The sequence below is a fragment of the Ictidomys tridecemlineatus genome, chromosome 2, assembly GCF_052094955.1.
Source record: "Ictidomys tridecemlineatus isolate mIctTri1 chromosome 2, mIctTri1.hap1, whole genome shotgun sequence".
In the NCBI taxonomy this organism is placed as follows: Eukaryota; Metazoa; Chordata; class Mammalia; order Rodentia; family Sciuridae; genus Ictidomys; species Ictidomys tridecemlineatus.
In genome coordinates, this window is record NC_135478.1 from 144,618,688 (window position 1) to 144,632,315 (window position 13,628).

Consider the following 13,628-nt stretch of genomic DNA (forward strand, 5'->3'; position numbering starts at 1 on the left):
ACAGTGTGGGATGTGTTGTCTGGAATTGGAGGTCTCTGCCATCCCGCCCGGGCTGAGTCCCCTCCCACTCACCCACACTCCACAGATACTGCCCCACAGACGGAGGACCACGGAGGGAGTCTCCGGCCCCGTGCTTCTAGGAGGGCAGAGAAAGGCTCGCCAAGAAGATGGGAGCCAGCCCATCTGCCTCCCCATGCCCCACTCCCTCCAAGCAAAGTGGCCCATGTGTCTCCCTTGAGCAAATTAGCAAGCGACTTTCCTCTGCCCAACTCTTCACTGCCTGCTGCTGGGCGACTGCTGTAATTAACGTTCCAGCCGATGGCTTTGGGAATGGCAGACGCCCAGTTGTGCAGTCTGTCACCCATACAGATGTCCATAACCACCCTTCCTCCAAGAGGCTAGGAGCCTCTTACCTCTTCATCCAGCAGCTCCAAGGGCACTGGGCAGGCCACGGGGTACGGTGGGAAGGGATCTGACCAGCCAGTGATGGTGCAGTCCCGATTCACAGCCCCTGGGAGGGAAGCAAGAGGCTCTGCTACCAGCACTCCCCCTCCCACCAGGAGGGGTGGGAGGAGTTCTGGAGCATCTGATGCCCCTGGTAGCATTGGCACAGGCTGCGCTTGGGGACAGAGAGAGGGTGAGGTCCCTGAGAGGCCTGGATTCTGGGTCCAGCCTGCCTGCTACATAGCTGGGATCTTCCCTCTGTGGCCTCTCAGGTGCCCTTGAGGGGCAGAGAGTGGTGAGTTAGGCCCTCAACATCTTAAGTGGAGTAGGAAAGAATCCTGGAGGGACTGTCCACTCCAGAGTGGGAGTGAGGCAGAACAGCAGGTGCCATCCCCCCTCTCGTCCTAGACAGCGGGAAGCATCTCCAGGGAGACAGACTTGCTATTCTCCCGCTAACAGCTGGAGAACATTTGCTGGACGCCAGGCCTCAAGTCCAGTCCTTCCACCCTCTGGTCCTCCCTCCCCCTGTGAGGTTAGTGTCTTGTTCTTGTTCAGCAAGTAGGGGACCAGGGTGGAGGGACTTGCCCAGGGTCATGCCAGAAGCAGGAAGGGTGGACTCGAAGCCAGAGATGGGTCACCACCCCCTCAGATGAAACCACCTCACCTCCCCCCACCAGCCCACCCAGGGTCCTCACCGGGCTCCGAGCTGAAGTGAGAGAAGAAAGCAGGGCAAGGGAGGGTGACCCACTCGCCAGAGCCTGCCACCGGCCAGCACAGCAGCCCGTCCCAGGTCCTAGGGCAGCCTAGACAGGGAGACACAGGGTGGATGGCTGGCCCGGCTCGCTGAGCAGCCAGGCTGGAGGAGATAAGGGACCTGGGAATAGCACCTCTCCCCCCAGGCCCCGTACTCAGGGAGGTGTTGGGCGTCCCCTCTGCGGCCTCTAGACAGGCCCTCTCGTCTTCTCTCAGCTGGGCGATGAAGCCACATTCTGGGTGCACGTGGCCCAGAACCTGCAGGAAAGAGTTAACAGGATGAGCTGAGCCACCTGTGCTCCTCTGAGTCCTGGCTCAAATGGCCTGAAGACAGAGGTGAAGCCTGATTCCGTTCTGGGCTCCATCCTAAACACGGGCCTGCATCCCGGGACTTCCGCGTGTCATGGATGGATGTTCAGGCCTATGACAGGAAGGGAAGGTGGGATGGAGGGACAGAGGTCTGGACGGATGCTTCTCCTTTCAGTCCCATGGAAGTAAGTTCTGAGACACATTCAACAAAATGCTTCTGGAGATACAGCAGTGAGCAGGTCACTCCCTATAATAGCCTTTCTTCCCTCCCTGAGTTAACCCCTCTCCATCCCCTCCCCCATCCCCTCCCCTCCCCCCTTCCCTCTTCCCCCTCCCCCTCCCCCCTCTCCCCTCCCCCTCCCCCTGCCCCCTCCCCCCTGCCCCCAGCTCTGCCCTCTTGCTCCTTTGAAGCAAGTCTGCATCAGCTACCTTGGGAGGCAGAACAGTAGCCCCCAGGGATATTCACATCCCAATCCCTAGAGCCCATGAGGGTGCAGTTTTACATTGCGAAAGGAATTTGCAGATGTGATAGGGTGGAGGATCTTGAGACAAGGAGATATTCTTGATCATTGGAGTGAGCCTGTGTGGTCACTAGAGTCCTTATAGGAGAGATGCAGGAGGTCAGAGTCAGCGGAGTTGTGATGGGGTCAGATTGAGATGTAAAGAAGCTACCCTGGGGCTGGGGATATAGCTCAGCTGGTAGAGTGCTTGCCTTGTGTGCATAAGGCCCTGGGTTCATCACCCAGCACCCAAAAAAATAAAAATAAAAAAAGAAACTACACGGCTGCACACTGCTGGCTCTGAAGATGAAGGAAGGGGCCACAAGCCAAGGAAAAGGCAAGCAGTTTCCAGAAATGCAAACCCACCAAATACCTCCATCTGAGTCCACTGACAACCATGTTTGACTTTGACCTTTGTCTCAGGCTCTGCTTTCAGGAATAAGTAAATGCATAGAAATAGAAGGTCGGAGATGGTACAGATGGGGCTGGGGATATAACTTAGTTGGTAGAGTGCTTGCCTTGAATGTACAAGGCCCTGGGTTCTTATCCCCAGCACCAGAAAAAAAAAAGAGAGAGTGTATAGATGAACGAATCAGCACATGGACAGGTACATGCTAAAGTGAAGGAGCAGATGAATGTAATGTATGTATGGATGGATGGGTGGATAATGGATAGATGGATAGATGGATGGATGATGGCTGTGCTGAATGATGGAGACATACAGACAGATGAAGAGACAGATGGTTGGATGCCTGGTGGATGAATGAGGTGCTATATCAGGGTGGGTGTGTGGGTGAGTTTATGGATGGAAAGATAATTGCCTTCCCATGTGGCTCAGACACATGAAGGATTTCAGCTTTAGGAGCCTCCCAGAATCTGGATGATTCCCAGAATCTGGTGTTTCCCAGTGACCACAGGGAATGCTCTCTGGAATCTGGAAAACAAGTTGTTTTTCTGGAAATCTAGCAATATTTCTGAATTTGTGCCTCATCAACCAATAGGAGACCAAGCAGGATGGAGCCATGCATGTGCAGAAATCTGTGGTGGCTCTGAGACTCCCTAGCTCTCTAGGGATCTGGGAGTCAAAGGCAGGAATTCCTAACACTCTCCATCCCCAGACTGGAGGGAAATGAAAACTGAACTACCAACAGGTCAGAGCCCCAAACACATAAGAGTGACTTTCTTACACAGGCATCCTGTCACCTTGCAGTGCTTTGAAAGTGTCAATCTCTGTCCTTCCTCCTCCACTGTCTGCAACCCCTGTCCCTTCCTAGGACATCTCCTTATGGTCTGTGTAGGAAACTCTTGAGGCCAAAGGAACCAGAGCCCAGGGTCAACAGCCTTCCACCCAAAGCATGAATAGGCAGCCTAAGAGAAGGAGCAAATTCAGGGGAGCCCAAGGGAGGACCAGCTGCCAGGTGGAGATTGCAGGGAGGGACGAAGAGATGGGGCTGAAAAGATGGTCTATTCTACATGATAAATTTTCCAGTTGTACTGTAGAAAGAGGTTCCAAGGGATTAGGCTCCACAGGTGTAGATTGGGGTAAATTTAGATTCTCGCCCCATGCTAAAACTAAATATTCAAGGACATGAATTTAATGGGCTACTGGATACAGGTGCAGACCTTAGCACCAGAGACTTACCCAAATGCTCCTACTGAATCACCCCACTTACACCATACTGATCCTTACCCACTTAAAGGGACAATCTGTCACCCCGGACACCTGGCCTCCTCATCAATGACTGCTATTCGCCTTGGGGCCCTGGGGACTGGAGCCAGTGCTGGGAGACCATGATTTAGTTCTAGTCCTGATTCTGATGCACATTCCAGCTGCTGAATGACCCCCCACTGGTCTAGGGTACTCTCCTAAAAAGAAGCTTTTACTGTTGAGCACACACAGTTGGGAGGAAGGGGACATGCCCCACCCCAGGAGGAACCAGTAGTAGAAGGGAACCATGTTGCAACCCCAGCTCAGATCCCACTCAGTGCAAAGCCCTGATGAGCAGATGTAATTTTCTTTTACAAAAGAGACAAGGAAGCCTCAGGAAGAGGAGAGGGGACTTGCTCCAGGTCACATAGCTAATTTCATGGTTCCAGGATTCATGAAAAAGCTTGTTTGCCTAAAACCAGATGCCCTGGGAAGGTGCTGGGGAAAGTGACAGCCCCCTGATAAGGTAAGGGAGGAGAAGCCCTCAGTCATATGAGGCCCCTTCAGGACTACATGACTCTCCTCTTTACATCTCAATTACATCTCAATCTGTCCCCCCGCCACAGCTCCTCTGACTCTGACCTCTTGCATCTCTCCTATAAGGACTCCTATAAGGACCACACAGGCTCACTCCAATGACAGTCCTTGCTGTCACTCGCAGTGACTCCGAAGAGCAGCTGGGAACTTGTAGCACATCAGGGCTGGCTCTCTGTCCTGTTATCCCATGCTCCAGTCTCCGAGGCCTTGGAGCAATAGTTGGTTGCCAGAAGCTTCTCCAGTTTGGGCATCATGAAAGGAAGAGTCCTCTAAATATCAGGACAGGAACGACTGGTGGGCACTAACTGCCCAGGCCCCACTAGGTCCCTGGCCATACTCTCTGCAAAGGAGGCCACCAAAGTGGAATATGGCTGAAGAAGTCATGGGGGCGGGAAAGGTCTGGGACCATCACAGGGACCATCCACATCAATGTGTGGAAGCAGCCGGCCTGCCTGGCTTAGAGAAAGAGCATATTTGGGGTGGTAAAGGGGAGGGCCTCATCTTGTAGCCCCAGTTCCAGGGCAGCCAGTCTCTGTGACCCCCAGAGGGCCCAGCCAGGCCCTGGAAGAAGCAAACAGGGAAGTGAGCTAAGCTTGACCCTAGGAAGGACTGTTAATAGTCAGAGAAGAATGCCCGGGAAGGGACAGGGACAGGAAAATCAGAATTTCTCCAAGCCACAGGGAAGGACTCCCGGCCTTGCAGAAGGACAAAGGGATCTCCAGCTGGGCCCCCCCAAATGCCCCATGGCTCCTAGATCTGGAACCCATGAAAGAGGCAGGAGGGTCTGGGCTGGCTACTCACGACTCCTAATGGGCTCAGCAGGCAGAGGATGCAGGCACCCCACATCCAGCTGTCCATGGTTGGAGCTCAGCAGGGGCTCTCTCCGGCCAGCCTTCTTGAACTGTCCTGCTTCCCTCCCCAACTGTTCCCTGCTACTGCCACTGGACTGTCTGCTTTCCTTTCCCAGGTGACTGTTTGCATAGGCAGGAGCCAGCCACAGGGACACGTCCCCTGAATATTCACCAAGATTGCAGCACACTCTTCCCCACTCAGCCCTAGTCCTGGGGGAGACTCCATGTCCTCTGCATGGAGGGGCGCAGCTCCAGTCCCACCTCTTCCTCTGTGCCTCTAAGTTTGAGCTGACCTGACAGCCAGGGCCCAGGGAGGTGACAACCACAGGATGATTCTTGCTCCAGTTGGTCAGTGTGCTTACCATGTTCTTTCTGAGCCCAGTAATAGGGTGGCCTACATTGGAGACCCCTCCCCACTGCCTACCTCAAAAGGAAAGAACCTCAGAAATTAGGAAGGAGTCCTAGGCCTGCCCTCGGAGAGTCCCCAGGTTAGTCAGTGCTCCCAGCCTCATCCACAGGGCTGAAGGGTGAGCTCAGAGTTTGGGGGACCCCCCCAGATGGCCGACCCAGTCGTGGTGATGTAGTGGCAGTGGGGACTGGAGAATTGGAATGAGCTTTAAGAAGGAAGAATGATCATGAAGGGCCGATGTAAGATGTCCAAAGGATGTATTGTCTTGGCAGGATCCAGCTTTGTCACCTGGCACAGATGCTGGCCTACATGGGGAGGAGACATCTGCACATGTCAAGGTCCTGACATCACATGGGGCTTATTAAAGTCTCTCCCCCAGTCCTCAAGGCAAGAGGGGAAAGTGCGACTGATCAGGAGGCTCGAAAAGGGATTCATGGAACTAGGCCATCTTGAATCAGGCAAGATCAGATGTCTTGAGAAAGCAGACTTACATGTTCCCACCCAAATTATTTTGGACATTCATCACCTGGTCATTTTTATCATCGTTTTAGGTTTTAAAATGCAAGATCTTAATGGACCAGACTAAAGACACTGTTCTCAATTAACCTGGATCATGCACGGTATTTTGGAGACCCTGAATGTTCCAGGAGCCTATGGGTCCTGATGGTCATGGGCAGCCCTCCATTCACAGAGGGTGCTGGGCTGGACGCTGGAAATACCAGACATGTTTACAGCAGATGCATGTCATGAATGTGGAAGGTTCCTCACCACACTAAATCCCAGCTGGATTGTTTGACATCAACAGAGCTTAGTTTTTCCACTTTTATACACTGTCAACAAAATGTAGAAAAATATTTTGAAAAGAAAATGTGAAACCATTCCAAGCCCGAGAGCCCCCTGCCCTTCCTTGCACACGTGTTTTCCCGAGCTCACCCAAGCCTGGCACAGGCAGCCCACCACCCTGAGCTCTGCACATTTTCAAGGAGAAGCAGACTCCCCTCTTGGCAGGCTGAGCAAGGACCCACAGGCTGGGCGAGGAGAATGCTGAGAAGCTGTGACTTAAAGGGAAACCAAGAGCCTTCTGTCCCTCAGCTACAAACAGGCACCAGCACCAGAAAGAATATTACGGAAAATGACTGTTGATAATCAGTATCAATATCATTAGCATGAATGATGGTTAATAATTGATACTGATAATTCATAACCGTTAATATTGTCTAAATTAGTGGCTCTTCGTAATGAGAATACTGTTAAGTGATTATTTTAACTGTGAGAATTTTACCCAGCAATGTCTGAAGGTATTTTTTATTATCACAACCAGGGAATGGGAATGAGGAGGAAGAAAGGCAAGGAGCTCTTGGTATATAGTGAGCAGAGACCAGGGACACTGTTAAAAACACCCCACAACCATGTAAAGAATTATCCAGACCATGATCAATAGGAACGAGCTTAATAAACCCTATCTAACTAGTTGTTTGTGCTCGACCAAATCCTCCCAGGCTTATCTTTCTGAATAACCCACAGATCTCCCATCTCTAGCTCATTCCATATTTATATAGTTTTCAAATTCTGCCTCCATTGCTTGCTAGCCATCATTCCTTGAGGAAGTTATTTAACCTCTCTGAAAAATGAGGATAATGGTAGTACCTTATAGAGTTTGTGGGATACGTAGACAAGGAAAGGCACACAAAGTACCTCATACAGAGCCCGGCTCTCAGTGGACAATCATATGGTAGCATGTAGCAATAGGAAAGATAGCACAATGAGTTGGACATAACTTTCCCATGTTTATATATGAATACACGATCAGTGAAACTCCACATCATGTACAACCACAAGAATGGGAAGTTATACTCCATGCATGCAGAAAGTGTCAAAATACACTCTGCTGCCGTGTATATCTAAAAAGAACAAATTAAAAAATAAAACCATCCTCCTCCTACTGCCCAGGAAAAAATTAAAAATACAAATAAATGAACTATCAGAAAATGAGGCTGGAAATACTGACTCTTTGTAGGGAAAAAAATAAGATTGGATTTCTAACTCATGTTTATTAAAAAAATTCTAAAATGTCCAAAACCCTAATTGCAAAATAACAAATAATAAGGTCCTTTCAAAAAAATGTAAATTTATTTTATCATCTTAGAGGAGACTTTTTTATATAATAAAATGAAGACTATATCAAAAAATCAATAAGTTTAGCCACATCAACATTAAAAATCATGTACACTCAAGAAAGTATACCATAGGTGGAAACTAAAAGCAAACTGAAAGAAATGTTTACAACCAACAGTAACAAACGAAGGCTTGGTGCCAAAAACACATCTTAAAAATATCTACAAATCCATAATAAAGAGAAAAATAATCCAATAGGTAAAGGAGCAAAGGAACATCCACAGGTCACCCAGAAAAGCAGTAAAATACACAGACCAAGGAACAGGTGAAGATGAGCTTGACATTGCTAATAGTCAAGAAAATGAAAGTTAAAAGATTAATAAGCTATCACTTTCACTTACCACATTGCTTAAAATTTTTGTGTCTGATAATATGATGTTATGAAGATAATGTGAGGAGTTACTTTCACATACTCTTGTTGGGAGTTAATATTATTCATCTATTGGAAAAATAATTCAATAATTACCTATTAAATCTATAAATGAACATATCCTGTAAACCAGAAATTCTATTTCTGGATATTTGTCTCTGGAGGGCAGTGTTGTTTATAAAATATAATAAAAACCAGTAAACAATATAAATGCTCAATGATTAGAAACTAGCTAAACAAATTTTGATTTATTCATGCAATATAATACTATATAGCAGTTAAAAATTATGCCCTATGGTGGACTTGGAATGTGGCTCAACCCTCTGGCACTGGAAAAAAAAAAAGCAGGGTAGCAAAATTATGAGCTAATTCTGTATCAAAAAATATATTTTGAGATCAGGTGCAGTGGCACATGCTTGTAATCCCAGCCATTTGGGAGACTGAGGCAGGAGGATTGCAAGTTCAAAGTCAGCCTCAGTAACTCAGTGAGGCGCTAAGTAATTCAGCAAGACCTTGTCTTAATAGAGTATAAAAAAGGACTGGGGATGTGGTTCAGTGATTAAGTGCCCCTTGGCTCAATTCCCTGTGTGTGTGTGTGTGTGTGTGTGTGTGTGTGTGTGTGTGTATGTATTTTTTTTTTTAGGAACTTCTGCTTCCAGCCAAAACTGAGTGACAGAGGTTGATTTATCCTCCTACATTAACAAGAAGTGCAAACAAGATATCTAAAACATTGGATTTGTAGATATTAGAAAACAAATAAGCTGAACCCTATGCACCAGTTTACTACCAGTTCACAGTTCAAAAAGGAGTCACCCAAACACAGACTAGTGGTCTTGAGGAGTAAAGGAGATGGACAATTTTGATTGAGAAGGCCACTCTGAGTGGAATTTGTGAAGCAAAATACTAAAGACTAGATGCTGCAGAAAGACAGGGCTTTGCAGTTCTGCAAATAGGTCTTCCCACCATCCCCTTCTGCAGGCTTTGCCTGGACACCAACTAAGAATGTGTGTATAGAGACCAAAATTGCAGAAAGAACGATTGCAATTGACTAGGAAGGAAACTCTCGGAACTCACAAGGCTGAGGACATCTTGTGCGCTGGCCGGCCAAGTGAAAAGAACTTGTAACTCACAGAGCATGAATATGCAATAGCAATGCTGTAGTAGTTGAAGAAAATTAGCCTAGAGGAAGGCTGCTCTGGACCTACTCTAACAAAATTAAGGGCAAACCTAAAAAGGAGTCACAACATAACTTCGCTAGAAAAAGAAAAAGCCAGCATCTCTTAAATAAACAAAATCCATAAACCAACAATGCAAACTTCACAATGACTAACATTTGATAAAAAAAAAATGAAGCATGCCAAGAAACAGGAAAATATAACCCGTAGCCAAAGGAAAAACTTCAATCTGTAGGAATAGATCTAGAAGTGATAAAGATTATGGAGCTATCAGATAAAGATATCAAAGCAATCATTACAAACATGCTCCACACATTGAAGGTAGAGTGAGACATACTCATGGTGAGTAGACAAGAAGCTACTTAAAAACACAAATTCAACTTGCGAAAATTAAAGATACACTATCGGAAATGAAGGGGGAAAACACACCCACCAGCCATGATTAATAGCAGACCAGACACCAGGGAACAGAGAGAGGAACGAAGTTGAAGATATCAAAACATAAACCATCCAAAATGAAACACAGCAGGAGAAAATAAATATAAATTTAGATAAAAACTAAACAAAAAAACTACTTAATAAAAAGAACTGAATATAAGTGAATTGTGGAATAACATGAAGTAGACCAACATGTATGATTAAAGTTATACACAGAAGGGGAGAGGAAAACAATAAACAAAGAAAAACTCCAAGAACATGTGATAATTAAATTACTGAAAACCAGTATCACAGAGAAATCTTTCTGGCGATAGAAAATCTTGCAGCAATCAAAGCAAAAATTATATATTGTGAACAAAGATGAGAATGACAGCATATTCTCATCAGAAACTATGCAAGACAGAAGATAGTGGAGAAATAAAGTACCAAAGAGAAAAACTTTCAAACCAGAATTTTTTTATTAGTGAAAATCTATTTCAAATCCGAGGGCAAAATTTTAAAGAAAAATCAAAGGCAAGAAAATTCATTGCCACAAGAGCTGCACTACAGGAAGTGTTTCAAGCCAGAAGGAAAATTGGAACAGATAGATATTTGCAATTACAGGAAGGATGAAAAAATACTGGGAATGGTCAGAAAATGATTAATGTAAAAGCCTCTTTTTCTCATTTTACAGTTTAGGAGAAAATTGATCCTTCTGAATATAGGTGCAAAAATTTTAAATGAAACACTAGCAAGCATGAGAAGATTACCTCTAGATAGGGAAGACAGGTGGGAGGGAAAGGGAGGGAGAAGGGGAATTGCATGGATGGTGGAAGGAGACCTCATTGTTATACAAAATACATGTGTGATGATGTGAGGAAAAAATTAAAAAGAAGTGTGTCACATTAGATTGGGTAGAGAGAAGTGATGGGAGGGGAGGGGAGGGGAAGGGGGGAAAGGAAGGACAGTAGAATAAAATAGACAGTAGTATTGCTGTATGTATATACGTGACTATATGACCAATGTGATTTTGCAACCTGTACACTCAAAAAAAAATGAGAAATTATATTCCATATGACTCAAATGTAAGATATGTCAAGGTCATTGTACTGTCATGTGTAACTAATTAAAACAAATAAAAAATTTTTAAGCAAAAAAATAAAGAAAAAGAAAGAAAGAAAGACAGACAGACAGGCTTGCAAGCCAAATTCAATAGCATATAAAAGAGATGGCCAAGTGGGATTTATCCCAGCAACATAAGGATAGAGCAAGTCAATCAATGAGTTACATCACATTAACAAAATGAACAACAGTAAAAAGACCATCTCAAAGGACACATAAAAAGCATTTGGCAAAGTCCAATTGCCCGTTTAAGTGAAAAATCACTTAACATATTAGGAATAGGAGGCAGCTTTCCTAACATCATGGAGGCCATGTAGCTAAAAAACCCACAGTTTACTCAACATTTGTTTTTTTTTTCTTTTTTTTATTGTTGGTTGTTCAAAACATTACATAGTTCTTGATATATCATATTTCACATTTTGATTCAAGTGGGTTATGAACTCCCATTTTTACCCCGTATACAGATTGCAGAATCACATCAGTTACACTTCCATTGATTTACATATTGACATACTCATGTCTGTTGTATTCTGCTGCCTTTCCTATCCTCTACTATCCCCCCTCCCCTCCCCTCCCCTCCCCTCCCCTCTTCTCTCTCTACCCCCTCTTACATTTGTAAAAGACTGAAAGTTTTTCTCCTAAGATCAGAGACAAGCCAGGATGTCTATTTTTGCCACTTGTATTCAGGTACTAGAAGTTGTAGATGAAAGGCTTAGGCAAAAAGAAATAAAATATATCCAAATCAGAAAAGAAAAAAATAATTTTATCACGGTTTGAAGATAATATGATCTTATTTATAGAAAACCCTAAAGAAATTACACACAAACTGTTTGAGTTAATAAACATATTCAATGTTTAAGAATACAAAATTAGCATGTAAAATTCAGTTGTACTTCTGTCCAGTAACAAGGAACAGTCTGAAAAGGAAGTTAAGAAAACTACTCTATTTTCAATAGCAAAAAAAAAGAGGTGAAATATTTTTATACAAAATACTTCAGGGGCTGGGGTTGTAGCTCAGTGTTAGAGTGCTTGCCTAGCACAGGTGAGGCACTGGGTTTGATCCTTAGCACCACACAAAATAAATAAATGTACTGTGTTCATCTACAACAATTGAAAACTTTTAAAAAAATACTACAAAAAATTGCTGAAAGAAATTGAAGTTTTAACAAAAATAGAAGATAATCCGTGGATTGGAAGATTTTTTTTTAGCATGACAATATTGCCCAGAGTGATAGATAGACTCAATACAATCTCTAAAATAACAATGACTTTTCCCCCACACATAGAAAACCTCTTACTCAAATTCATATGGACTTACAAAGGGCCCCAAAAGTCAAAACAGTCTTGAAAAGGAACAAAGTTGGAGGTCTCATACTTCTGGAGTTCAAATCTACAAAGCTAAAATAAGCAAAACAATGTTATACGAGTACAGAGATAAATCTATAGGCCCATGGAATGAACTATAACCCAAACATAAGAGCTCACATACTGATTTTTGACAAGGCTGCCAGGGACCTTCAATAAGGAAGGAACAGCCTTTTCCACAAATGGTTAGAGAAAACTGCATACCCACATGCAAAAAAAAAAAAAAAAAGAAGGTGGACTTTTACTACATACCCTACGTAAAAAATAACTCAAAAGGGATAAAGACCTAAATTTAAGAGCTAAAACTATGAAACTCTCAGGAGAAAATAAAAAGTAGAATCCTTATGACCTTGGATTTCACAATGGTTTCTCAAGTCAGACACCAAAAAGCACAGACAGCAAGAGAAAAAAACATGTAAAGTAAATGGCACCCAAATTAGAAACTTTTGTACATAAAGAACACTATCAAGTAAGTGAAAGTACAACCTAAAGAATGAGAGGAAATATTTGTAAGTCACATATCTGATAAATGACTACTATTCAGAGTATGTTAGTAAAGAACATATACAACCTAGCAACAAAAAGCTCAATAATCCAATTAAAAAATGAGTAAAGGACTTGAGCAGACGGTTCTCCAAATATCAGATACACATGAAAAGATGTTCAACAGCAATAGTCATTAGAATAATGCAAATTAAAACCATAATATTATAGAACCCCCACACCCACCAGAATGGCTATGATAAGTATAAAATTTTTATTTTTCATATTTATTTATTTTTGCAGGAGGTGAGGCATACTAGAGATTGAACTCAGAGGCACTCAGCCACTGAGCCACACCCCCAGCCCTAGTTTGTATTTTATTTGGAGACAGGCTTTGCTTAGCACCTCACTTTTGCTGAGGCTGGCTTTGAACTCACAATCCTCCTGCCTCAGGCTCCCGAGCCCCTGGGATTAAAGGTGTACGCCTCTACACCTGGCTGATTATAAAATTTTCAAGAAAAATGAAAGTGTTGATGAGGATGAAGAACACCATTGCCAGTTGGTTCATAAATAGAGCAACTACTATGGAAGATTAGCACGTGACCCTGCAACCCTACTCTAGGTATATACACAGAAGAACTGAAATCTGAGATGTCAATAGATGCTTGTACACCAAGGTTCATGCAGCATTATTCACAACTGCCAAAGGTAGAAATAACCCAAGTGTCCATTAAGAGATAAATGGATAAGCAAAATGTGATATACATCTACAATAAATATAATTTAGCCTTGAAAATGAATGAAGTTCTCTTTCATGCTACAAAACTGGTAAGCCTTGAATACATTATGCTAATGGAATAAACCAAACACAAAAGATTGAAGACTGTATGAGAGATCTCACTTGCAAGTTCACAAGCATAGAACATAAAATGGGGGTTACAAGGGTCTGGGGCAATGGGAGAACGGGAGATGGTTATTGGAGTGGGTGCAGTGTCTATTTGAGATGATGA

At 44.1% G+C, this 13,628-nt stretch overlaps 1 protein-coding gene across 1 annotated transcript in view; it reads right to left on the reverse strand.

Moving 5' to 3' along the window:
* The window catches only part of Ghrhr (growth hormone releasing hormone receptor), a 15,146-nt gene extending 8,843 nt beyond the window's left edge, over positions 1-6,303 (reverse strand). The window contains exons 1-4 of the mRNA XM_078039894.1: positions 5,053-6,303; positions 1,353-1,455; positions 1,140-1,247; positions 414-511 (exon numbers count right to left, since the gene is read on the reverse strand). Of these exons, the coding sequence (XP_077896020.1) occupies positions 414-511; positions 1,140-1,247; positions 1,353-1,455; positions 5,053-5,109 (366 nt within the window). The 5' untranslated portion in view covers positions 5,110-6,303. The remainder of the gene's footprint in view (positions 1-413; positions 512-1,139; positions 1,248-1,352; positions 1,456-5,052) is intronic.
* Between the last annotated feature and the right edge of the window lie 7,325 nt (positions 6,304-13,628).